The 26,591-nt window shown below is 46.8% G+C and overlaps 2 protein-coding genes and 1 long non-coding RNA gene across 4 annotated transcripts in view; 2 read left to right on the top strand and 1 right to left on the bottom strand.

Moving 5' to 3' along the window:
- The first annotated feature begins 1,751 nt into the window (after positions 1 to 1,751).
- On the top strand, positions 1,752 to 11,912 carry NEIL2 (nei like DNA glycosylase 2). Of its 2 annotated transcripts, none has more exons than XM_040232934.1 (5): positions 1,752 to 1,855; positions 4,226 to 4,365; positions 6,528 to 6,865; positions 8,989 to 9,188; positions 10,851 to 11,912. In XM_040232934.1, exons 2-5 carry the CDS (start codon positions 4,228 to 4,230, stop codon positions 11,162 to 11,164), a joined length of 990 nt encoding a protein of 329 aa, XP_040088868.1. In that variant the 5' UTR covers positions 1,752 to 1,855; positions 4,226 to 4,227; the 3' UTR covers positions 11,165 to 11,912. The 2 variants fall into 2 exon arrangements, with proteins under 2 accessions (XP_040088868.1, XP_040088948.1); XM_040233014.1 differs by lacking the exon at positions 1,752 to 1,855 and adding an exon at positions 3,630 to 3,713.
- Positions 8,609 to 22,507, bottom strand: LOC120857513. The gene is made up of 3 exons (XR_005719695.1): positions 22,496 to 22,507; positions 17,344 to 17,350; positions 8,609 to 8,700 (listed from the first exon to the last, which is right to left on the bottom strand). It is a non-coding gene; the product is annotated as an uncharacterized LOC120857513 (long non-coding RNA).
- Positions 20,974 to 26,591, top strand: part of FDFT1 (farnesyl-diphosphate farnesyltransferase 1) — a 27,177-nt gene continuing 21,559 nt past the window's right edge. Inside the window, exon 1 of the mRNA XM_040232553.1 lies at positions 20,974 to 21,287. Within this exon, the coding sequence (XP_040088487.1) occupies positions 21,189 to 21,287 (99 nt within the window). The 5' untranslated portion in view covers positions 20,974 to 21,188. The remainder of the gene's footprint in view (positions 21,288 to 26,591) is intronic.

Genomic DNA, 26,591 nt, shown 5'->3' with positions numbered 1-26,591 from the left:
GATCACACAACGGGAAGTGTGAGGAATTCCTGGTAGCCCCTTCCTTACAGGAGAATTTGAGTCTGGGGTCTGTGGGAGTACAAGACACAAGCCGCTAAAGAATAGGGATAGTATAGCTAAGCTTTCCTTCCAGTAGCTGGTTCAGTTCAGTTCAGTGACTCAGTCGTGTCCGACTCTGCACCCCCATGAATCGCAGCACGCCAGGCCTCCTCTGTCCATCACCAACTCCCAGAGTTCACCCAAACTCATGTGCATCGAGTCGGTGATGCCATCAAGCCATTGCATCCTCTGTTGTCCCCTTCTCCTCCTGCCCCCAATCCCTCCCAGCATCAGGGTCTTTCCCAGTGAGTCAACTCTTCGCATGAGGTGGCCAAAGTAATTTGGTTGCTGCTGCTGCTAAGTCGCTTCAGTCGTGTCCGACTCTGTGCGATCCTATAAACGGCAGCCCACCAGGCTTCCCCGCCCCTGGCATTCTCCAAGCAAGAATACTGGAGTGGGTTGCCATTTCCTTCTCCAACACGTGAAAGTGAAAAGTGAAAGTGAAGTTTGGTTAGGGAGAGTCAAATGGAAGGGAAACAACCCAGCTAGAAACAAGGATACCTGGATTGGGAGACCATGCCTGATGCACTTACAGATCGTGAGGGAATCTCAGAGATCATTTGGTGCAAACCTTTTTGTCCCACCATCATAAAAAAAAAAAAAAACTCACCCAAGGTCACAGAGCCGGCATGAAGAGGGGTGCTTCCTGAGCACCCACTCTCAGTAGGCATAAAGGTTGTCCGATACCGCCCTTGCAGTTAACACACTCACCATGTGGGGGCGCCAGCGTTCTCTCTCTTGTGGCCTCCAGAATGCAACAGCCTGATTTTCGAACATTCCATCTGAGACCAGCCCAGAAATTCGACTTAAAAGTACCTGCCACTTATTGAGCAGTCCTGCACGTCAGACACTCTAGCAGCTGTATATACTTATTCAAGTTTTCCGAAATCCTTATAAGTACATTTTACACATGAAGAAGGTAGACATGGACTTTCTTAGATGATTTTTTTTAACATGGACTATTTTAAAACACTTTATTGAATTTATTATTTGTTTTATGTTGTGGCTTTTTGGCTGCGAGGCATGTGGGATCTTAACTCCCTCAGCAGGGATCGAACCCGCACCCCATAAGTTGGGAGATGAAGTCCTAACCACTGGACGGCCAGGCTTGAAATTCCTCAGCCCAAGGATTTTAAGTAGCTTGCTTAGTATAGAACTAGTACAGGCAGAACCAGGATTCAAATCTGACTCCAGAATCTGGACATTTATTACAGCCCACCCCCGCCACTTCCAAACAGTGGAAACCTAAGAGCTGGAAACCCCGCACAACCTGGGTCTAGGTACCACTCCAAGATGAAGTCTTTCAACTTCTCTTCAAAAGCTGGGGAGAATCCTTGGTTCCAAATTCTGCAACTGAGACACGATGAGAGAAGGTTCTAGAACCACTGGGGAATACGGCTCACTATCGATAGTCAAAAGTCCAAAGAAAGGGACAACTGGAAGAGACTCCTGCCTGGAGCCTCACTCTCCGCCCTCCAAGTTTCCCAGGTGCCCCTGGAGACACATGAAACCCGCTCGATGTGGTTCAGGACCCCCAGCTCTTTCACTGCACCTGCTGGCACTGAGGAGCCCGGAACCCCAACCGCCCCGGGCGTGAGCCCCGCCTCCTACGCTCAGCAGGGGGCGGAGCCCCGAGCGACCCCACCCCCGAGGGAGGAGCCTCGCCCTACGCGCCCTGGTCCCCCTCCTCGCATCCGCCTCTCCCCGAGGCTGCGTGCAGCTCTTTGAGGTCCCGGGGTCTCCAGGCCCAGAGCCGGTGAGTCCAGCCGCGAGCCCCACCGGCGGCGTCGCACGACCTGCGCGGGTGAGGATTGGAAGTCGCGTCCTCGGCTGTAGCGGCCTCCCCACCCCCAGTTGGAAATGCAGGGCTTTCTCAGCTTTACTCTCATCACCTGTTAACCGTATGAAAACTCAGTTACTGAACATTTTAGAAGCATACCTCATGAAAACCCGTACCCCGGGTCGACGTTTTCTTTCTTTTTGGCTGTTTACCACTTTTTAACCTACCTCCCCCCCCACCCCCCCCCCCCCCCACCCCCACCCCCACCCTCACGCTCCTGCAGTGACCGTCTGCTCTGTCTTTGCACCCGCCTCTCCCGCACATCACCCGGAGGCGGCGTTGGGAAAAGCAGCCATTTTAGACTTCTGGGGGAGGGGTGGGGATGGGGGAGGTCTATCTGCAGAGGAAAGGGGACGCCGGCGACGCCCCTTCCTCTCCTTTCTTTGTGGTCCGCAAGCCGCGCGGTTCACCGTTCGGGGGAGGGACTGAGGGTGGGCAGGGTGTCCCCTTGGAACCGGTGTCCCTGTGGCTTCTTGTCTCTTAAGGCTGTAACTGAGCCCAGCTTTCCATCTCCATAAAGTGAAGTGAAGTTGCTCAGTCGAGTCCGACTCTTTGCGATCCCATGGACTGTAGCCTACCCAGGCTCCTCAATGCATGGAATTTTCCAGGCAAGAGTACTGGAGTGGGTTGCCATTTCCTTCTCCAGGGGATCGTCCCAACCCAGGAATCGAACCTGGGTCTCCTGCACTGCAGGCAGATGTTTTACTGTCTTGAGCCACCAGGGAAGCTCTATCTCCATAAGTAAACCTAAAAAACACATGCCCTTGTGTCGAAAGATCTTAAGGATCAGATGCATTTCAGATGGGAGCTTTTCCAGAAGCTTCCTCTGTTGGAGAGGACTAGGGCTCAGAGCTGGCAGAAGTTCAGGTCGACTTAAGTCGCGCAGTTTTGTCAGGATACTCTGTCGAGTGTCTTGAAGGTCTGATTAGGGGCAACCACACTACATTTTAGTGAGTCTAAAGCACCATCAAAATAAAAATACACGTTAATGTTATGGAATGTGGTGCTAATTAAACAGTGAGAAAACATGGATTGTAAGAGGCACGCCCATTCTGAGATTTTTAAATTCTTTTCAGAGTTACTGAAATGCAGTAGCTACCACCATGCCAGGAAGCTGCTTAGTTCCTTGGGTTTTCATCATCATTTGCAGGCTTGTGCAGTTGAGGAAGCCGGTGAATGAGTAGTATAAGAGTGGTGGGGGATGCCTTCAGTGTCTTAGAAGCTGAGGTGCTGAGCACTTAGACTCAAACATGTGAATGCCCCCCACACAAGACCCCAGTGGAGTGCGATGATTTGGGGCAGAAGAGATGGGGGTCCCAGGTGACCTACATCAGGGTTAACATGAAACCCCAGCTGTTTCTCAATTACCAGCGGTGATTTTCTCTAGTTAAGCTGGATGTGGCCTCTCCCTGATCTGACCTGACATGACCCTGAGACTTGTCACTTTCCTGAGCTCTGCGTGGTTGTCGCATACACAGTGCTCCTGCTAGCAGGACGGTCCGGGCAGGCTGAATCGGCATCTATGTCTGTGTCCTTTACAGCTTTCTCTGTCCCAGCCATCTCTCCACTGAAAGAGGGGAGACAAAGTACCAGCAGTGGGCGGGGGTGATTTGGGAGGGCAGACGGAGGAGGACAGAGGAAACATGGAGATGAGTTAGGGCTGCAGTCCAGGAAAAAAGTTAACAAGGGCTAGCTCCTGTTCAGTCTGCAGGGTCACAGCGGAGGGCACTTGTCGTGTGGTGCCTGGCATGTTGTTGGTGCTGCCTGGAGAAAGGTGAGGGTCTGGATGAGGCAACCATCCTTGGGAAACTGGCTTACACCCTGCTGCAGCTGGACTTTCTTTTAAAAACTTTTTGGGGACATATTTATTTTTATTATTTTTTTGGCTGTGCTGGGTCCTTGATCTGCATGGGCTTTCTTTATTTGCAGTGAGCCGGAGCTTCTCTTGTTACAGAGCACAGGCTCTAGGCACTCGTACATTAGTAGTTGCAACTCTGGGGCTCGGTAGTTGTGATTCACGGGATTCACATATGCTCCGTGGCATATGGGAGCCTCCCAGACCAGGGATCGAACCCATGTCGCCTGCCTTATCCACTGCACCACCAGGGAATTCCTGGGGTTTCTCTTTGATCTGACCACCTCCCTCCCCAACCACATTCCCTTCTTGGCTGTATATGCTCTTAAAGTTGATGGCAAAAACAGTGGTGACTTGAAAGCTTGGAATCCACCAGAAATGCTGGAGAAACCAGCTAAGCCAGCAGCTTCTTCCCCCGTTTCTGCCTGCAGGGATGCCAGAGGGGCCGTTGGTGAGGAAGTTTCACCATCTGGTCTCCCCCTTTGTGGGGCAGCAGGTGGTCAAGACAGGAGGCAGCAGCAAGAAGCTAAACCCCATAAGTTTCCAGTCCCTCTGGCTGCAGGACACCCAGGTGAGTTCACCGTCTTCCAGCAGGTTCGTTCCACACCTCACCACGGTGAGCCAGCTCCATCAGCACAGCCTGTCCCTCCCCTCAGTTTCTCTTAAGACTTTCCATGCTGTTATTCCCTTTTTCCTGAGGGTAGCCATGCTGGGACTCCATGCAACTCCTCCTCTGACGGTTCTCAGCCTCAGGTCAGCAGCACAGTGGCCCATGGAACTGTGCATGAGCTGGATATTCACGTTCAGGGTCTGAAGTGATTCTGGTGACTCTAGCTGAGTCCATTGTGCACCTTTGGTTAGGAACAGTATGTAATTCTCTGGGGCCAGCAAGGGAGTGAGGAAAGAGCATAGCCTTAAAAAAAATTTTTTTTTTAATTTACTTTTTCATTGGTGGAGAATTGAGCATAGCCTTTTGTTCTGGGTTTCAGCCTGGCTCATCTTTGCCCTCAATATCAGTCAGTATTCCCTAAAGTGCTCACGTGGCTGCTTGCCAGTCTGATTCATGCCTCTCCCTCTGACCTGCAGCTCACCCTGCCTTAGATTTCTCCCCAGTCATGTTGAACTATTTGGGGCTCCTTTCACAGCCCTTCTTGCTCATGGTTTGACATGCTTATCTTCCTTTTTCTCCCTACTCCACCCCCATTCCTGTACCTTCATGTTACCACAGTAATTCCTAGTCTCCTTTGAATTCAGCCTTGCCATCACATCCTTTGAGAAGCCTGTTCTGCCTGGTCTGGGTTGAGGGAGAGACCCTGATGTGCTTCCACGGGACCTTATATGTCCTCCTGTTGGCCCCTCATTCCTGAATTTGTCCTGCCTTTTGATTGAGGAGACAAATAAACAGGACAGGGGCTGTGGCCTCAGCATTATTGTATTCCTAGCACTTAACTGAGTGTCTGGTACTTAGGAGACTTATAGTAATTGATGGTAGAGAAACTAATGAGCTCTGCTGCTTCTTAGCTGTGTGCTCCTAAGCAGGGTACTCAACATGTCAGCTCCAGTGTCTGCTTGAGTTGTAAAATGGGGTAAACCACCTACCAGTTAAAATTGAGTTAAGTAGATTTTATGCCTGGCACATAATAGGTGCTCAGTAAATACTAGTTCTCTATCTTCCACCTTGCCCTTCTATCTCTCTTTCCTTTCTCTCTCTCTGTCTCACACATACATCCCAGGCTATAAAACCTCAGTTAGAATTGAAAGATGTCTGTGAGAGGTCTGCTAGACCTTCACATGTGTTTTCTGCATTTGAAGGAGGGGCTCAGGGAAGGGAGAGTGGTTAGCCCAAGCTGACATAGGCTGGCAAGGGGCAGAGACTGGAGCCCAAGCCCTCTAACCTCCAGGTCTGCACGAGAGCACCTGTACTCTTTGTCCACACTGTCCTGCAAAGTTTGCAGGACATGGTTAATGTCCCTTTGTCTCTGGATCCCAGAGGCCTGCTTCTTAGCACCTGCTGTCACAGAGCTGGCTTGTAGAAAATAATTTTTCATAACAGACTCAGAAGACTGGCTCATCCATGAAAAAATTGGAAGCATTTCCTCTTGGGTATTCTAGAGTGGCCCTGCATCCAGCATGCATCTCTTTCATTGCTGATACGATTGTTCCGCTTGCTTCTAATCATTTTGAAAACTGTATACTAAGTGCTCATATGACTGGAGCAAAAAGCAAAAGGCAAGTTCCGAATACTCAAGCTGCGAAAGCTTCATAGAAGAGGCAGGAGGGGAGACATTTATATTAGGATAAATGGCTGGATGCACCTCTTCCAGTCTTCCCCTCTCTGGGTCTAAAAGGCTCAGTCTTTGTGGACTGCAGTAACAGAACACCTCATACCAGGTGGCTTATAAGCAACAGACATTTATTTCTCACAGTCTGGAGCTTGGGAAGTCCAAGGTCAAGGTGTCAGCAGATTCACTGTCTATTGAGGACCAACTTCCTGGTTTGTAGACAGCTGTCTTGCTGTGTCCTCATGTGCAGGAAGGGGTGGGGGAGCCCTCTGCAGTCTCTTTTATAAGGGCACTAATCCCATGTAGGAGGGCTCCATCCCCATGACCTGATTACCTCCTGGAGGCCTCACCTCCAGACACTATCATATTGAGGGTAGAATTCAACATATGAATTTTGGGAAGACACAAATAATTCTGTACCAAGCCTTAGATCATGTTCATCTTTTTCTAGGTCCATGGAAAGAAATTATTCCTTAGATTTGATCCAGATGAAGAAACTGTGTCCCTCCGCAATTCCCCACTGTCAGAGCCTCTACAAAGAGGAGAGCAAAAGGACAAAGCCAGGCACCACCAGGAAGCCTCTGACCCGTCCTCCCGGTCCCCGGGAGGAGACAGTGCTGTCCCCAGTGGAGACGATGGTCTGCAGTGTTTGGGGGGAGACACCCCTGCAGGAGGTGCTGAGAGGTGGCTGCAGGTCAGCTTTGGTTTGTTTGGCAGCATTTGGGTGAACGAGTTCTCCAGAGCAAAGAAGGCAAACAAGAGGGGTGACTGGAGGGACCCTATTCCCAGGTGAGGCACGGTCGAGTAGGCCATGGGCTGTGACTGTCTGCGGCTGTGCAGGGTCTCTGGGCTTTGCCTGGGCCAGGCTCTGCAGGCACGCTTGGTGGTCTCCACCTGCCCTCTGGCAGCCCATTTCTGGGAGAGACAACCCACTTCCCTGGCCCCTGTGATGGCAGGGAGACTGTGGTCTACACCAGGAGAGGGACGGGAACCACCTGGCAGCTTGGAGAGCAGGGATAATTTTCCCAACGAACATGGCCTGAGTTATATCTACTTTCTTTGAGTGTTTGGGGTCATTGTTTTTTAATTTTTTATTGGATTATGATCAGGACAACAGCCTGTACGTTTTCTACTTTTGGCATCAAAGTTTGCAGCCAAACATATAATTGATCTCTGCTTACATTTTATATACATAAATGAAGATAAAATGTTCATTAAAAGTAAAACATGCTGATAAAAACCAACCAAAAAAAAGTAAAACACTCTGTAAATGTTAAGAACAGGTAGTTGTTTTGATGGCTCAGATTTTCTCCATTCTTGCTTATTTGTTGCTTATTTAATATGCCAAACTCGAGAAGAGGAGCATTGAAATTCCCCACAGTAGTTGTGTTTTTATAGTTTCTCTTTGTCTTTCTAAGCACTTTAGTGGCTTTGTTTTGCTGCCCTGGGTCGCGGGCATCAGGGTCCCTGACTCTCACAGTTTCTTTGCAGCTTCGTTATTAAATAATCCTGTTCCCTCTGTCTGCCTTTAGCCCTAATTCTGTTTCTCTTGGTATTAACAGTGCTGTTCCATGTTTGGTTGGCTCACTCCCTGTACTTTTTTTCCACTTGTTTATAAGTTCATTTTTTTTTTTTCACTTATTTTAGGTATGTTTGTTATCAACAGTGACTAGTAGGCTTTTGTATCTCTTTAAACTCAAACTGGAACTCCTTGTTTTGAAATTGGGTAACTAGGCTATTTGGATTTTCTTTCATTTGCAGTCTTACTGTCCCTTGTTTTCTTCTGTTGGATTTATCACGTTTCTTTTCTTCCCTTTTTTTTTTTTTCAACCTCTGTTAATTTGGAAGTACTGCTATTCATCTTCATCCTATTGGTGGTAATCTTATCTTTAAATGATATCTGTTTTTTCCCCCCCCTGGGTTAATAACTATCAAATTTTTGATAGCGTTAAATTAATAATCTTCTCCCTTATTATTAACACTGGTGTTTTACTCACTCTCCTGCCACCCCTCCCTCCTAGTTGAGACTTTTAAAATATTAGTATTTCTACTTCTATACTTTTCTGTCATTTCTACCCCATCTGCTGTGTCTGCTGAGCTAGTTTAGAATTTTAGTTCCAGATTACTAATTAACTCAATTGTTAGTTATGTATAATTAAGTGATATTAAAAACATATGAAGGGTGTCCTTTGTTAGGCGCCTCCTTGCCTCACATTTGGTTCACATTCTCAGGTACTCTGCCATGCCTGTAGACCTCAGATCACACAGGAGATGTTACAGGGTCCTGTACTGAATCTCTTCATCCATCCTTTCCATCTTCCTCCACCTTGAATCCTGCTGATTTCATTTCCGTTTGGGATGTATTTTTCCTTGAGTAATTACCTCAGATACCATGCATAGGTGTTTTTCTGAGTCCTGTTCCTCTCACACTGTCCCTTAACTTTCATGTGAGATGCATGAGTCTTGGAGTCCAGCTGCAGCCTGAGTCTGTCCCCTCACAGAGTGACCCACTGTTGCTTATCGGGGTTCATGGAGGTTTCTCCTCTGTGCCTGCAATTCAGGAAGCCCAGGGGAGTGAGTGTGATCTTGCCCAGGATGGGAGAGGTGCCTCCTTCCTAACAAGCCTGCTTTGTGCCGTAGCCACACCTCCTGAACTTGAGACTCTTCGGTACATCCCAAGTTGTTGTCGTCTATGTATTGTTTTGATCAGGAAAAAGGAGAGTATATATGTTTTCTTTTAATTACTCCATTTGGCTGTGAGAGTTTGACGGTTCTGGCAGAGCCATCCCTTTTGTCCTCCGGGACCTGAGCTTCCCCAGGTTTGTCCTGCGTGGAGCGGGAGCCGTGTGTGCACGTAGGACCAGAGGCTGCTGGCATCACCCTGTGGACTGTGGTCCCTCCTCTCTTCCCAGGCTGGTCCTTCATTTCAGCGGGAGCGGCTTCCTGGCCTTCTATAACTGTCAGATGGCATGGCGCTTCTCGTCCCCTGTGGTCAGTCCCACCTGTGACATCTTGTCGGAAAAGTTTCACCGAGGACAGGCCCTGGAGGCTCTGGGCCGGGAGCTGCCCGTCTGCTATACACTGTTGGACCAGCGATACTTCTCAGGCTTAGGTACGGCTGATGGCAGAAGGTGGGCCCCCTGACGGACCTAGTGAGAAAATCCCTTGTCCGGGAGGTGGGACACTGCGACCCACCGCAGCTGTCAGGGCTCCTTGGCTCTACTTCCCTCTCTTTTTTTTTTTGCCTTGGGGCATGTGGTGTCCTAGTTGTCTGACCAGAGATCGAACCCATGCCCCCCACATTGGAAGTGCAGCATCTTAACCACTGGGCAACCACAGAAAGTCCCTTCCCTGTTTTTTAAAATGAGGGAGTAGATCAGGCTTTTCTGACCTGTCTCCTACCCTGATTATATTGTTAGTCATAGTTGGCCTGGCAGCCTCCTGGAGTGTGACCTTCTAGAGAGCAGGGGTCACATCCTCCATCCTTTTTTTTTTTTAATTTATTTTTTAATTGTCACAGACTTCTAAGAGCAGTGTTTAGGGTAATTTAGCAAGAGAAATATTCTACAACTAGCTGCTAGTACAGACAGTAATCATAACAGCTGACGTTTTTCAGGTGACTGACTCCACCTTGCCAGGCACACGGGTCCATCCTTACTGCTCTTCTGCAGGATGGCCGCTTACCAGTTTTTCCTTCATTCAGATGAAAAAATTAAAGCAAAAGACCCTTTGCTCTAAGGGCACAGCTGAGATATGAATCAGGTAGTCCACCGGTGAATTAGAAATTTTGTCTGACTGTGAAGTGCTTGGAAAGAGCAGTCTTTTCACCCATCCATCGCTCCACACATGCTAAACGTCTGCCTGCCACTAAGCCACTGTCTCTCCTGGAGGAGAGTGTTAATAACCCAGCAGACTTGGACTCAACTTCCGGAACTTAAGATAGACTGTGATAAATGCCTAATGGAGGTTGAAGAAAATGCACTGTTGGGACATTTTGAAGAAACTTACTGATTCTGAAAGGAAAGGTCAAAGTTGACTTCACAGCAGATGAGACAGGAGTAGAAAAATAATAAAATAACACCTTCTAATCAAACCAATATTGTAAAGCAATCATCAATTAAAAATAAGTAAATATTTTTAAAAATTGCAAAAAATAACACCTTCTGAACACTTTCTATATTTCAGGCATTAAGCTTGACATTTTAAATAATAATAGCAGCTAGTATTTATTATTACTCTCCACATACCAGCATAGTGCTCAGCATTTGTATGTATGTGTGAGAATTCTCATTTTATGCCCACGAAAACCAGGTAACCCACCCCCATTTTAGAGAGAAGGAGACAGAAGCTGAAGGAGAGTAGGGAACTCGATAGCGTCAGGTAGCTGGGTCTGGTTGGGCCAGGATTCACAGCCAGGCACTCAGATCCAAGCCCCTTTTGTTAATCTCTTTGCTATAACATGGGCCACGTGTGAGTTTTATGTCACTTCATCTTTACAACCACCTCTGGGGTGTGTGCATGCTAAGTCACCTCAGTTGTGTCCAACTCTTTGCAACTCTGTGGACTGTGATCTACCAGATGGGTAAGTGTTAGCAAATCCTTTGCAGATGGGGTGACCAGCTCAGTGCGGTAACTCCCTTGAGAGCCCCAAAGGTGCATGGCTCCTCCCGAGGTGCTCCCTATGCTAGCTTTGCTCTGTTTTATTAATTTTGTGGCCAGCTTTTCTTATGGACGTATCCTTTTGCGTCCTCATCCCCTCCCCACCTTCTTCCAGGGAACATCATTAAGAACGAGGCCCTGTTCAGAGCCAGGATCCACCCGCTTTCTCCAGGCTCCCTCCTGGGTCTTCCACGCCTCGAGGCCCTCGTGGACCATGTGGTGGCCTTCAGTGCAGACTGGCTGCAGGGCAAATTCCAGGGCACACAGCAGCACACGCAGATCTACCAGAAGGAGCAGTGCCCTGCTGGGCACCAGGTGGTGAAAGAGTCCCTGGGACCCCCAGGGGGCTTCCAGAGGCTCACGTGGTGGTGCCCCCAGTGCCAGCCCAGGTTGTCAGCAGATGAGCCCAAGCAGGTGCAGCCCTCCTAAAGCGTCCAGCCTCCTTCTACATGGAGCTTTGCCCTGAAGGGACTGTGATGCCTGAGCATTGCAGACAGAGGTGTGGGCAGAGATTAGGACTGGGCACAGGAATTGGGTGGTTGGGATGGGAGTACTATTGATGTCCATCTCACTGGAGTTCAGTCTAAGGCTGTTTTCATGAAGTTTGATTTTGTTCTCTGCTAGTTTTGGTTAATTCTTTCTATCTGATCCCCATTGTGAAGGATGAGACAAGTCACAGTGGCACTTTAGGGAAGACCTCCCGAAATGACAGTGTGGCAGAGAAAATGAGAGCCAGTGGGAGACAGCCAGGCCCAGCACTGCTTTGCAGATGTTTTATTTGGTTTGGTTTTGGTTTTGAAACACTGGCTGCAGTTAAGATCCTCCATTTGAGAACCAGGAAAAGGGAATTATCATTCTTCTTTTTTTCCCCAAGAGGGATCCAGGACTGAGGAGGAAGTAACAGGAGAGTAGTTCTTGAATTTAGCCTCCCGATTGGACCCTTCCCGTGGGACAGAGACACCAGGAGAAGAAGGAGAGACAGGATCAGGAGGCTGGCCACCTTCCTGGTGTGTCCAGTGGGTTATAGGAAAAAAAAAAAAAGAACCTGCTTGTTTCCTCCCCAGGGTGATGTATTTGTGACTATTGACATGCTCACCAGTACAGGGATCAAAGTTGTTAGCGAAACCTCGAAGAAAACAGGACACGGAAATAAAGCTGTTCATTACTTTGTGCTGTCGTATTTATTTGGCAGGAAAGATTCTTTTCACTGTACGTAACTGAGCTCTTTGTGAAGGCACCTTGTGAGACGTGTTGAGTTGGCCAGATGGGCTGGGAGGAGGGCAACCATGCACTCTTTACTCTTGTCTGTCTGAAGTCACTGAGTCACCCACTCAGTGTGGGGTGGGGAAAGCCATTTGATGGCAGGCACTAGCTGGGGGCCAAGGTGGTATCCACATAGGCCATTTCCTTTAAGTCAGTGTCTGTGAGGGGCTGGAGTACAAGAAGGGCTGGGCTGGGCAGACATCACAGCCTGCGTGTGAGTGGACACTCACTGAGATTAATAGAAAAGGGAAAATGCTGTTGGCAGTTGTTGAGAAAAGAAGCCACAGAGCTACAAACCGCAATGGAAGTGGAAAGGAGGAGAGATGGGAGGGTCACCATGGTGATGGATGTCAGCTGACTGGAAGTGGAAACACAGCTGGGAAGGGGCTGAGGATGGCTGAGGCCTGGCAGCTGAGAGCTAGAGGAAGCCACCCCCACCTTGCCCTTGAGGTAGAAAGTTGAGGGAACTGAGCAGGTTCCATGAGGAGACAGACCTTGAGCGCTGAGCTTGGGGTACCTGTACCTAAGGAGGACAACAGCCAGGAAGCTCGCTGCCAGTGCAGGCTTGCAGACATGGATTTGGGAGCTTTCCTTAGAGCTGAGGGTCAGTTCAAGAAGGTTAACAAGGGTACTTGTGTGGCCTGAGAAGGATGGAGGTCACAGGAGAGCCTTAAGATCTTTTGTATAAGAAGCAAGAAATGACAGAAGCCAACTGGAGATGAGATGGAACAGGAGGAGAGCACTTTGGGGGCAGCCAGTGGTGCACACAACAGGGAAGAGGCCTCTGAATTTGACAGTAGGGCAAATTTGAGGTCATGACCTTCGAGAGCCAGTTGTGCAGAATGGCAGCCAGTCTGTGGGGGCTGAGGACTGGGTGGGAGCCCAGTGAGCTGTGAGGGAGCCCCACTCTTCAAGAAGGTGGTCCCTGAAGAAAATGAGAAAGGGTCACAGACGGAAGTGATGTGAGGATGTGTGTATGACTGGTTGAGGGGGAAACCAGAATGAAGGGAAATACCAGTGCCAGCATGTAGAGAAGCCTGGGCTCGAGTCGGAAAAGAAATAGACATGGAGAAAATGAGCAGGAGGTGAGGTCTTTTGAGGCACAGAGTAGGAGTTAGGGAGCTTTTGTAACAGCTGTGAGGGGAAGTTAGAGCTCAAGGGAAGGTTGTGGAACCATGCTGGAGACCAGAGTAGTTGCTCCATTTCCCAACCTTGTCTAGCAGTCTCTAGTAGCTTAGGGTCAAAAAGAAGAGCTAGGCTGGATGAACCTGCAGTGGAAGGTTGTCAGGGTGTGAATGGTAGAAAGCCAAGAGGGCAAAGGAGATTCCTTATTTTATCATTAAAGTTGTTAAAATTCAAGCCACATAAAAGTTTATAGAGCGAAACCTGGGAGAGTAATTCTCCGTCTACTCTGTCCTCTCAGGAACTGACTTATCATCTCTCTGACTTCAGTCTGTAATGAGGAAAATAGTGGCACCTAGTAGCTGAGTTGTGAAGGCTGATGACCACATTGTCAGTTCTTCAGCAGAACTGCCTGGACTGGGTTCCATGTGGAGGTGACAGGGAAGCAGAGACATGAAAGAAACAGAAGCACAGAAAACTTGGCTGCCGTGCCCTCTCTGATCATTCATCCTGGCAGGAGGTTCTTGGCAGAGAGTCTCAGGTTAGTTCTGCAAGGAGGAAAGGAAGAGCCAGTAGGGGCAGACTGAATGACGATGAGAGAAGATGGTGCTGCAGAACCTGCAGGGCTAGGGTGGGGTGAACAGTGGGAATGACCCCTGTGGCCCTTGTGCCTGTTGGATGTGAGGAAAGGCTTTGCTTGACAGGCTGCAGGTGAGGGGTGGGGAGTCCAGGTTTCACTTAGAAGTAAGAGGTGAGATATTTGGAGTCTGCAGGTGTTAGGGAAAAGATTTACTTAAGAGCTGGAGTTTCATGATGATTGACATTGTGAAAAGCTTGGCATTTAATGTGAGGCTTCAGTGGCCTTCAGTTCAGCCGCTCAGTCGTGTCTGACTCTTTGTGACCCCATGGACTGTAGCACACCAGGCTTCCCTGTCCATCACCAACTCCCGGAGTTTGCTCAAACTCATTTTCATCAAGTCCATGATGCCATCCAACCATCTAATCCCCTGTTGTCCCCTTCTCCTCCTGCCTTCAGTCTTTCACAGCATCAGGGTCTTTTCCAGTGAGTCAGTTCTTCACATCAGGTGGCCAAAATATTGGAGTTTCAGCTTCAGCATCAGTCCTTCCAATGAATATTTAGGACTGATTTGCTTTAGGATTGACTGGTTGGATCTCCTTGCAGTGCAAGGGACTCTCAAGAGTCTCTTCTCAGTGGCCTTAGCCATTCAACAATTTTTTTAAAAAATTTTTTGACAAGTGAATAGGATTGATTAAAGAGAAGGAAAGTACAAAGCTCTCAGCATGGACACAGGGGGGTAAAGAGTCCCCCAAAAGGTGGGGATTATAGCAGTTTTATATCTTTACTAGTACTACATTTTTGGTTGCTTCCCTGGATCTGATTGCTGATCATTTATCAGGCCAAAGACACATTGAAAAGCAGTGACAACCCTAGACAGCATACTAAAAAGCAGAGAAATCACTTTGCCTACAAAGGTCCATATAGTCTAAGCTATGGCCTTTCCAGTAGTCATGTACAGATGTGAGAGCTAGACAATAAAAAAGGCTGAGTTCTTTAGAATTGATGCCTTTGAACTGTGGTGCTGAGAAGACTCTTGAGAGTCTCTTGGAAAGCAAAGATATCAAACCAGTCAATCCTAAAGGAAATCAACCCTGAATATTTATTGGAAGAACTGATGCTGAAGCTGGAAGGTCCAGTACTTTGGCCACGTGATGCAAAGAACCGACTCACTGAAAAAGACCCTGAATGCAGGAGGAGAAGGGAATGACAGAGGATGAGATGGTTGGAAGGCATCACCAACTCAATGGACCTGAGTTTGAGCAAACTATGGGAGATGGTGAAGGACAGGGAAGCCTGGAGTGCTGCAGTCCATGGGGTCACAAAGAGTCAGACATGCCTGAGCGACTGAACAACAAAAGGACGCATTCCAAGAATTCAGGACAGAAGGTATAGCTTTAGGCTGATGGAGTGATGTTTATTGAAAACAAGACCGAGGTCTCAGAGTCCTACTCTGACTGCCTAGCAGTTTCTACCTCAACCCCCACCTCTAGCGATGGAGACTCTCAATGCCATTATGGGGAAAAGGGCAGTGACTGATCTGGCTTCTCCAAGCTGTGTAGGGGCACCATAAAGGGACGGCAATTAGATCTTCACCACTGGGATGACCTAGTGAACCTCGGATTGTCATCTTAGGCTCTGTTTCTGTAACCATTTGAAGCTTGATAGCTTCAATGTGAGACATTACAAAGTGAGAGAGACAATTTAGAATACAAGGGCCAAAAAACAATATGAGCAAAATAAGACTTCCATTCAGGACCGGGGGTTTCTACCAGGTGAAAGTTGATGCCCAGTTCCATAAGATGGTCCCAAAAGGAGGAGTGGAATCAGCCTTGCCTAGACTTGACTTTTCAGATCTTCCATAGGTGTTGAAGGATCCTGGATGAGCCCCCAAAAGATGAAATGAGAATCCGAGTTCTTGTTCACAGAGCTGAAGAATGAACTTCATGAACACGCAGACACTCATGGTAGCAAGTGAATAGGATTTATTAAAGAGAAAGAAAGTACAAATCTCTCAGGATAGACACTGAGAAGGGATAAAGAGTCCCCAGTTGTTATTTCGTAAATGCCTCCTAAAGGCTAGGTCTGGAAATACAATGATAAACAAGACAAGAAAACTTCTACCCTAGTAGGTGGAGGCCAGCTTGTTACAACAGAGTGTTGAAAACATTTTAGTAGGTTACGAAAAAGTGCTTTATGTGTCAGGGTGGGGGCCAAGTGACTGCCTATCCGTGGTCTATAAGTTCCAATACAGTCTCTTATTTCAAGCCTTGGTATTTAATAAAAAGTACTGGAGATTTGTTACGTGGCAAATACTGTCAGGTGCCCTGTTTAGACACAGTCCCTGACCTTGAGGGGTTCAAGGTGAGGTGAAGAGTCAAACAAAGGATAATTAGCATAAAGTTCAGGATGAGAGTAACCAGTAAACAAGATTGAAGTAATGAGGTTTGTGGAAATAGAAAAGTCCACCGGAATAAGAACAAGCAAATGAGGCTTTTTATTCAGAGCTTGCTATAGCGAGGGCCTTAGCCCCCATCACTGGCATGTGGCTGAAACTCAGAGGCAGGCAGGGAGTGGGAAGACTTTATAGTTCAAAAAAAAAAAAAAAAATCATCATTTTGCTCTGATGGGAGGAGGTTGGCAAGGGGATGCTGGAAGCAAACTAACTAGAAGTGGGGGTGTCTTGTGTGACTGGTTTGGGGAGTATATTTGGCTTTCTGTGGTTGGTCCTGAGTTGGAAGCAGGGACAAAAAATAGAGAAGTAGTTGATCAAGTCCTGACCATTTCAGGCCGACTAGTGCAGAGGTTATGGGTAAGAATTCTTTTATCTTATTTGGTCTGGCCACTGTCCATCTGTCCATACTGTTTCTGGTTGGGCACCTGGATCAGACTGGGGGAACTGGATGAGGCTCCAGGTATGTCTAGAGAACAGCAACATCACGTCAGACACATCTGTCTCTTACTCTGGACTGGACTTCTTCCGCCTCTCTGTCTTTGGGGTAGAACCTCATCCACCTTGTCTTCATTATTCCCAGTGTGGGCCACGTTGTTGGTGTTTAATGGATGCTTGTTAAATCTGAAGAACAGACAGGCTAGGGAGCTTCAAAAAAGCTTCAGAAAAGGTTTCAAAGTAGTCAAGTGACTGAATAGGATGCCGAAATCCAAAGGGAATTTAGGCCAAATGATGAGGGAATTTTTATTCTATGCCAGAATCCTTGATTTTATCTTGAAAGCATTTCCTCTGTGGAATTTAAAATTGAAAGAAGGAAATGTTTCCTACAAGATCCTTGTAACAGGGAAGTGAGAGAGTGCTAAAACTCTTAACTTTGTGTTTTCTGGCCAAAAGCAGTATGCAAGTAGAGATATAAAGTTACAAGTTGACAACAGTTTTTGTTACTCTTGTTCAGTTGCTCTTGTGTCCAACTCTGTGACCCCATGGGCTGCAGCACTCCAGGCTTCCCTGTCCTTCACCATCTCCCAGATTTTGCTTAAACTCATGTCCATTGAGTTGGTGATGCCATCCAACAATCTCATCCTCTGTCATCCCCTGCTCCTCCTGCCTTCAATCTTTCCCAGCATCTGGGTCTTTTCTATTGAGTTGGTTCTTTACATCAGGTGGCCAAAGTATTGGAACTTCAGCTTCAACATCAGCTCTGCCAATGAATAGTCAGGGTTGAGTTCCTTTGGGACAAGAGTTTTAAGCAGGACCAAACATCAGGTTTGGCGTCACTGACTCAATGGACATGAGTTTGGGTAGGCTCCGGGAGTTGGTGTTGGACAGGGAGGCCTGGCGTGCTGCGGTTCATGGGGTCGCAAAGAGTCAGACACGACTGAGCGACTGAACCGAGCTGACTGAAACACCAGGTAAGACGAAACTAAATTGTGGGTACATGAGTTCTCCGTGAAACTCCCTTCAATCTGTATTTCTGTGTTGCAAGACTAATTAATGTAACCAAAGTCTAAAAGCCCACAGGGCCTCACCTTAAGCTGATTAAAATCACAATAGCTTATAAAATAAAATGGAAAGATGGTAGGCAAGAGAGTAATATAATCAAATATATGTTTTAGATACATTACTTAAACTGTCACATGGGATTGAATGGAGATAGAGATATGGGAAACTGTCCTCAAAATAGTTGGAGAGAGAAGATGGGGCTTGAACCTTGATGGAGCAGAGATTAAGATGAAAGATGTGTGTTTCTTGGACTCCAGAGACTTGATGAATGACTGGATGTAGGGAGAGCAAGGGGGACTTAAGGATGACATGTGGATTTTGTAATTAGGCAACCGGGAGGCTGTTAGTGGAGAAGAAGGAGTTTCAATGGGCAAGAGATTCCAGTTAGGGGCAATGTTAACTTTGCAGTGTTCAGAGGACATCAAAGAGTTGCACTGTAAGACTTGAGGCTATGTTAGTGAATGAAACAAAGGTCTGTCATCATTGAACTTACAGTTTACAAGGAGAAGCCGACACTAAACATCATAAGTAAACAATATATATCAGAATGCAATCAGTACTGAGATAGGCTGGGACCTGGACCCTTAACTGTAGTGCTTAGACCTGGACAGATGTCTCCCCGAGCAGCAGAATGCAAAGAGACTAGAAGGGACTGAACATAACTGCATGTTTGGGCAGTTTGGGCAAATTATGAACTGTTGGGCAAATTATGGTCCGTGCATGGGTTGGAAAACAATTTCCAGATATGAGGAGGCAGAATGAGAGGAGAATAAAGTTTATTAGAGTGGGAGACGCTGTTAGAACAGTGGGCTGGCTCAAGGGAGAACCGAACCCTTTTACAGGTTAGCAGCCAACTTTTATAGCCTCAAGACAGAAAATTCCTACTGGAATGGTGGCATTAGGTGATTGGTTACGATGCTATAGGGTGGTTAATAGGGTGCACATTTTACATAATATGGGGTCAGAGAACTGGCTGGTTTAGATCGGGAGGCTGCTGGCAACAGTTGCTATGGGGTTTGGTCAGTTCCAGAGATTTTATCCTGTGACCTTGGTACAGGGTTCCACATGAACACCAAGATAAAATAAGACCAAAATCCATCTGGCAGGAGGTGCCAGAAACAAAAGCAGGTACTACATGATCCTTGCACACAGCACCATCAGAGGGGTGAGCCAACCACCTAAGCCACCCCTTCCCCTTCCACCCACCACCCACTGATCTGCTCCTACCCTCACCCCATTTAAGGGACAAGCTCGGCCCCCTTCAGAGAGTGAGCAAGGGAGTCTACTACTTGTTTTCTCTCCCTTGTGTTCCCGTAAAGCCTTGCCTGAATTCCTGGTCTGGCCTCTTATCAATTTCTGTTCTTCAAGAGATGGGAATACCAGACCACCTGACCTGCCTCTCGAGAAACCTATATGCAGGTCAGGATAAAACAGTTCAACCTGGACATGGAACAACAGGCTGGTTCCAAATAGGAAAAGGAGTACGTCAAGGCTGTATACTGTCACCCTGCTTATTTAACTTATATGCAGAGTACATTGTGAGAAACGCTGGGCTGGAAGAAGCACACTGGAATCAAGATTGCCAGGATAAATATCAATAACCTCAGATATGCAGATGACACCACCCTTATGGCAGAAAGTGAAGAGGAACTAAAAAGCCTCTTGATGAAAGTGAAAGAGGAGAGTGAAAAAGTTGGCTTAAAGCTCAACATTCAGAAAACGAAGATCATGGCATCTGGTCCCATCACTTCATGGGAAATAGTTGGGGAAACAATGGAAACAGTGTCAGACTTTACTTTTTTGGGGCTCTGAAATCACTGCACATGGTGACTGCAGCCATGAAATTAAAAGAGGCTTACTCCTTGGAAAAAAAGTTATGACCAACCTAGATAGCCTATTGAAAAGCAGAGACATTACTTTGCCAACAAAGGTCTGTCTAGTCAAGGTTATCGTTTTTCCAGTGGTCATGTATGGATGTGAGAGTTGGACTGTAAGAAAGCTGAAAGCTGAAGAATTGATGCTTTTCAACTGTGGTGTTGGAGAACTCTTGAGAGTCCCTTGGACTGCAAGGAGATCCAACCAATTCATTCTAAAGATCAGCCCTGGGATTTCTTTGGAAGGAATGATGCTAAAGCTGAAACTCCAGTACTTTGGCCACCTCATGCGAAGAGTTGACTCACTGGAAAAGACTCTGATGCTGGGAGGGATTGGGGGCAGGAGGAGAAGGGGACGACAGAGGATGAGATGGCTGGATGGCATCACTGACTCGATGGATGTGAGTCTGAGTGAACTCCGGGAGTTGGTGATGGACAGGGAGGCCTGGCGTGCTGCGATTCATGGGGTCGCAGAGAGTCGGACACAACTGAGCGACTGAACTGAACTGAAAGAGTCCAAGGACCGTAGAAACAATACTACTAGAAAAACTAGAGCAGAATGGGGCATCAGCAGTGGTGGGGGAGGAATCAGGGCAAGCTGCCCTGTAAAACAGGGTGATCAGTGTGGGCCTAAATGAGAACTCAGCAAAGACTTGAAGGAGTTAGCCAACTGCATATCTGGGGTGAGAGGAAATAGTGCAGCAAAAATGAACTGTAGACAACAGGCCCTGGGGCAAAGGAGGGAGGGGTAGAAAATAAAGGTGAGAGAGGTAATGAGAATGAGGCGCTACTCATATATATAGCTTTTAGACTCTCATAGGAACTTTGGCTTTTATGAATGTAACGGAGAGACACTGCAGGTTTTTAAGCAGTGATCTCATCTGCCTTAAAATTTTAAAAGGATCACGGATTGCTGTTAAAATAGATATGGGCGTTGGGGGCTGGGACAGCAAGTACTTTTTAGGACTTAAGAGAGCACTTTCCGTATCATCTTTGGATAGGGAGTAGAAATTCTTCAAATCCTTTTCTGGGACTAAATTTAAGTGTGTTCAGCAGCCTCAGGCTGATCCCACCCAGCGCGGTGCGGCTGCGCCGAGTGCGTCCGGGAAGAGCTAAACTGGTCGGCAGGACGAACACGTGGAGGCCTTGTTAACAAAGTCATATTGGACTCTCCGCGGCTGGGCTTTCAGAGGAAGCCAGCCCGGGGCCGGTCTCCAACGCCATGAGCTCCGCCTCGGGGTTTCGCAAAGCGAAAACCCCAGATCCGCGCAAGGCTAGCAGAGGAAAACGAACGCCCCCCCTTCATTAGGAGCACCAATCCCGCTCTCCCGCCCCCTTTTCACCCTCCACTTAGCCTCTAGGATGTCGTCCTCACGCCAGACTCATGCCGCCGCCGATTGGCCAGCGTCTTCCTGGTGCGAGCGGCCCTAGCCAATCGACAGCCGTCAGTCCACCCCGCGCGCTCACCGGGAGCAGCGCGAGAGCTGGAGGCCCGTTGAAATTGGTGGGGAAATGGGCGTGGCGCGGCCGCGTTGGGTCCGCCTCCGCCCCGCCCCTCCTCGCCGCACCTCCTCAGCCTAATCCTTCCTTGAGTGCGGGAAGGGGCCAGGCTGAGGTATAGAAGAGGTGAGCTCAGGGATCCGACTGTCCGCTGCCGCCAGCATGGAGTTCGTGAAGTGCTTGGGGCACCCTGAGGAGTTCTACAACCTTCTGCGCTTCCAGATGGGGGGCCGGCGGAAGGTGATACCCAAAATGAACCAGGTACCTGGGCTGAGCATCCCTGCCTCCCCGCGGAGTGGGGAGGCTGCGCGCGACCGCTGACTTCTGGGTCTGACCGGCAGGGCCCAGAATCGAGCGCAGAGGTTGCGGCCAGCGAGTGCCAGACCCCTCGAGCTCCCTCCTTCCCTCCGGGGAACAGACCTCTGTCACGTCAGGCGGCCCCACCTGCCAAGTTTGGTTCACCTTCCGTTACCCCAATATTTGGCCCGGCGGCCCTTGGTCTCCTGGGCATTCCCCTAACCTCCAAGTTGTCTTGCTGCTTAAAATGTTTCTATTCGTTCAAGACATTGGTTTTCAAGTAGTTTGGCTTCACATTTCGTTCTGTCCCTGAGATTGGTTTTTTGCGTGTCTTGTAATACGTGGGTTACACAACCGAGACTACATGGGTAGATTAAATGGGAGAGGACGTGTGAAAGAATTTTGTTGAACATAATGAACTATGCAAATATCGTCAGGAATACCTTTTCTGGAATGAAACCTTACTCATTCTTACAGTTTTCAGTTACACCACCTCCATACGCCTCTCCCCCACTCTTTTCCTGCAGTCTGAGCAGTCCCTTCGTCCTCTGTGCTCCTGAGTTTTTTAGAACACTTATCTACTCTTGCAAGTTCTAATTTTTTGTCTGTCTGTCCGTCGATTAGCTATACTGTTGGCTCTTTGAAGGCCAGACTTGGGTTTGTTTGTATTTCATCTGCCTCACTCCTGTACCCTTTGTTCAGTGAATTTGCAATGAATAAATATGGTATTTATTCCAACAAGAAAGTCATTAAGTGATTTTTAAATGAATAGACACATTCAACTGAAGTAGTGGGGTTATATCAAAAGTTATAAATTCTTTTCCCCAATGGAAATATCACAAATACTGTCCTTTGTTTAAATATACTCTTAATTGTTGTCCTTTATTAAAACACTATAATTTTCCATCAGAAAAATTTTCCCTTTATGATGTAACTCAGAATCCTTCTCCTTCACAGTCTAGCTTCTGTGACTGCTACCTCTGTTGACCACTCAGGAGACACTAAACATCTGTTCTGTTTTAGGCTTTATGCTGGGTGCAGAAGGGCAGGATAACGTGTAGACAGATTAGACACCCAAAGAGCTCATTGTCTTGTCCGGTCGATAAAATGTTATAAAAATTGTTCATAGAAAACTTAGGCAGTTACCATAATGAGATGTCTTTTCATGTTACCTCTGACCCTCCCTCAACCATTTTCTCTAGCACTGTTTAATCTTGTATCAGCCCCATAGTCTTGTATCCTGGTTATTTGTGGATGGATTTTATGTTCCCAAAGTCCCTTTCAGAGTTAAGAGTCTGTTTGATTCCAGATTTTCAGCTGTTTGGAAACAGGAGCCTTGTTTGATGTACCTTGATGCAGTGCCCTCAAGAAACCTCTAGCTTTGTAAACAAAAGAAACTTAAGTAACTGGCAGAATATATATAGTAGATGAGGTAAGGAAATTTACAGAAGGGAAAAGTCACCTCTGCATGGGATAGGGGATTAATTTTTTAAGGGATGCCTAAAGGAAATACTGGAGAAGGAAATGACAACCCACTCCAGTACTCTTGCCTTGAAAATCTCATGGATGGAGGAGCTTGGTGCAGGCTACTATCCATGGGGTAGCAAAGAGTCGGGCACAACTGCGCGACTTCACTTTCACTTAAAGGAAATACAGCCTTAAATTGCTCCTATGCCTTGGTTGATAGATACTTGTTTAATTAGGAGATTCTGGCTAAGAGCTCTTAGGTGGTCCTTTCCTGAAATTATTTGGAAATTTTTTTTTTATTGTATATTTGTGTGTTTTGAGGGGATAGAAAAATTCTGTTCCCTATTATCAGATGGTGCCAGGGATCTGTGACCCAAAACAGAAAAATAGCCACTGCTTTACAATCCAAGATGTACAGTTTCCTGGACACTTCCTGGAACAGGTAATTCACTACCTCTGGAGACTGGCCCCCTCCAGACAGTTCTGGTTTTTACGAAGTGTTTCTTAACAGTGAGTTGAAGTTTTACTCTTTGTTCACCCTCTGGAGTCAAGAGAGTCGAATCCTTGTTTTGTAATATGCCACTTGAAGTATTTTAGGACAAGTCTCATTCTCTCCAAGAATACTGATATACAAGCCAAATGTTCTGTGTTCTGCCTGAGTTATTCATTATATGTTATTATGTTAATAAGTGTTATATATAACACTTATTCTGTGTTTGGGGCTGGGGATTCCAAGTTAGAAGTACATTGTAAATGGACTTCGCTGGTGGTCCAGTGGCTAAGACTCCTTGCTCCCAATGCTTTCCAGGTCATTAACCAACCTTTTCTCTCTCACTTTAAAGTCTAGTATTCAAAACTGAACAATATTCCTTAGGTGTGATCTGGTTATTTCAGAACTTTAAATTCCTTTCTTAGTTCAGTTCAGTTCAGTTCAGTCGCTCAGTCGTGTCCAACTCTTTGCGACCCCATGAATCGCAGCACGCCAGGCCTCCCTGTCCATCACCATCTCCCGGAGTTCACTCAGACTCACGTCCATCTATGGATACTGTATTTCTAATTAACTTAACTCATAATTGCTTTAATTAAAAAAAATGTACTTTATTTATAAAATGTTTTATTTATTTTTTTTAGGCTGTGCTCTGCAGCCTGTGGGATCTTCGTTCCCCAACCAGAGAGCAGACCCATGCCCCCTGCATTAGGAGCCTGAAGTCTTAACCACTGGACTGCCAGGGAAGTCCCTAAAATATTTTAAGTGAAGACAAAAATACTGAAAATACTATAACAAACTGTTTTTGATTCCATCATGCTGACAGTCATTAAGGTGATGAGCACAGAGTCACATTAAGCAGAGAGTGGTACAGATTCAGCTGAAAGCTGAACACACTTTGTGTGGTGGACACAGACAGGAAACTGTGTACCCTCAGTTCGTCCCTGATGGAGAACAGGTGTACAAAGGGTAACCTAGGGAACTTCCCTGGTTGTCCAGTGGCTAAGACTGCACTTCCAATGCAGGGGGCGGGAGTTTGATCCCTGGTCGGGGAACTGGGACCCCAAGCAACCTGTGCAGTTTGGCCAAAAAGAAAAAAAGTTAACCTAGGAAATGCCAAGTCATCTTAAGTTCACTGAGATTTCAGGAAAATTTTAGCGAAGTAGAACCATTTTACAGCAAAAAGTTTCCAGAAAACACAGAATAAGTGCTTTGTGATGTGTAGGGCCTTGAGGAAGTATTAGATTTAGATGAGTGGTGAGGATCATCCGTGTGTAAAGACAGTATGAGCCAAGTCATTTGGTAGGACTGTGCACAGTGTGTGGGGCTGAGGATTCCAACTGAGAAGTACATTGTAAAGGGACTTCCCTGGTGGTCCAGTGGCTAAGACTCCTTGCTCCCGATGCAGGGGTCCCAGGTTCCAACCCTGGACAAGGAACTAGATCCCACATGCTGTAATTGAGGTCAAAGATCCCATGTACTGCAGCTAAGACCAGGCACAGCTAAGTAAATAAATAAATGCTTTAAAAAATAAACAGATAAAGGGATTTAGAAAAAAGATTTTTTTAAGTACATTGTAAAGCAACTGTACTCCAATATAAATTAACTTTAAAAAAAAAGAAGTACAAAGTGCAGTGGGTGCATGTGGGAATCCTGGAGCTGAGCTGTATTCATGGAAGCAGGCAATAGTCAAATGCACCCATGGCATGATGAAAGCAGTATTTTGGGAACAGTAATTTGGCAGGTGAATGGGATTAGGGGATTATACTGTGAGTTAAACTAATCAAATTAATAATAAACAGCATTTGAGTTCTTCTATGTGCTAGACTTGAAGTCTATTATCAGTTAGCTTTCACTGGGTAGCCACCCCAAAACAGGGTGGCTTAATTCTGCAGTTTGGTTGCACAATAGTATGACTATACTTAACACTGCTGAAGTACCTGCTTACAAATGGTCAAGATAGGCAATTTCATGTTATGTATATTTCACCATGGCTTGCCTGATTGCTTAGTGGTAAAGAAACCACCTGCTGGTGTGGGAGACACAGGTTAAATCCCTGGGTCTAGACCATCCCCTGGAGAAGGAAATGGTAACCCACTCCAGTGTTCTTGCCTGACAGATCCCATGGACAGAGGAACCTGGTGGATGACAGTCCATGGAGCTGCAAAAGACTTGGACACGACTTAGTGACTAAACAACAATATATTTCACCATAATTAAAAAAACCAAACTCAGTGACTTAAAATAACACCTGTTATTTAGTTCCCAGTTCTCTAGAGAGCTGGGAGGTTCTGGTCTGGGCCAGCTTGTGGTTGATTTCTACTGAGTTTGCTCAGTTGGCATGTGGCTGGACTATGTGTGATTTACAGGCTATAAGCTGGGGGCTCTGTGTGTTACATCCAGCCTGTTAGCCTGAGAACTCTCCGCTCTTGACTGGAATTGTGCAAACCCTAGGGTGCACACACTCTTGAGCTTTATGCTTAACTCACAGTTCCTACTATCTTATTGGCCAAAAAAAGGGGAGCCCACATGCAAAGAGGTAGAGAAAGACTCCATCTTCTGATGGAAAGAGCCACAAACTTTATGGCCATTTTGTAATTTACCACACTTAGTTGATCTTGACAATAACCCTAAAGACATAAGAGCTATTGGTACTACCATTTTACAGGTTATAAAACTGTGACATAAAGTGGTTGAATTTTGAAGCTCTCAAATGGTGGTTCCCGGATGCTGACCTGGGCCTGTTTGAAGACCTTCCTGCTCTCACTCTGAAGGTCACCCCGGGATAAAGAGCACGGGCTTGGACTGGCCCCAGACAGCAGATCACATCCCAACACTGTTGTGTGTGCTCCGGACACATCACAGGCATGCAACAGTTGCTGGTTTCTTCCCTTTCCAATTCTTTCCAATTCTGCTGTATAGTCCCTCCCTCCCTTACTCCCTTCCTTCTTTCCTTCCTTCCTATATTCATCTAACAGACATGGGACCACTGGTTGCATGCTTGATATTGTTCTTGGAACTTGAGATTAAACAGTGAACAAAGTAGGGGAAGACCTTGCTTTTACAAACCTTACATTCTTATAGAAGAGACAGAATGAAAAAAAAAAAAAAGCAGATACACAGTATTTCATGTGGAGAGAAGTACTACAAAGAAAAAATGAGAGCAGGACAAGGGAGCTGAATGTTTGAAGTCAGGGGACATCATTTATAAGGTTGTGATTTGGGTCCAGACACTTACCTTTGCATTTTTTGAAAAGTGAGACCTGACTATTCCCTCTTCTAGCTCTAAGGTTTGATGAGCACAGAGTACAATA

Source organism: Oryx dammah, unplaced genomic scaffold (genome assembly GCF_014754425.2).
Source record: "Oryx dammah isolate SB20612 unplaced genomic scaffold, SCBI_Odam_1.1 HiC_scaffold_1, whole genome shotgun sequence".
In the NCBI taxonomy this organism is placed as follows: Eukaryota; Metazoa; Chordata; class Mammalia; order Artiodactyla; family Bovidae; genus Oryx; species Oryx dammah.
The sequence above is the reverse complement of the archived record's forward strand: the minus strand, read 5'-3'. Positions and strand labels throughout refer to the sequence as shown.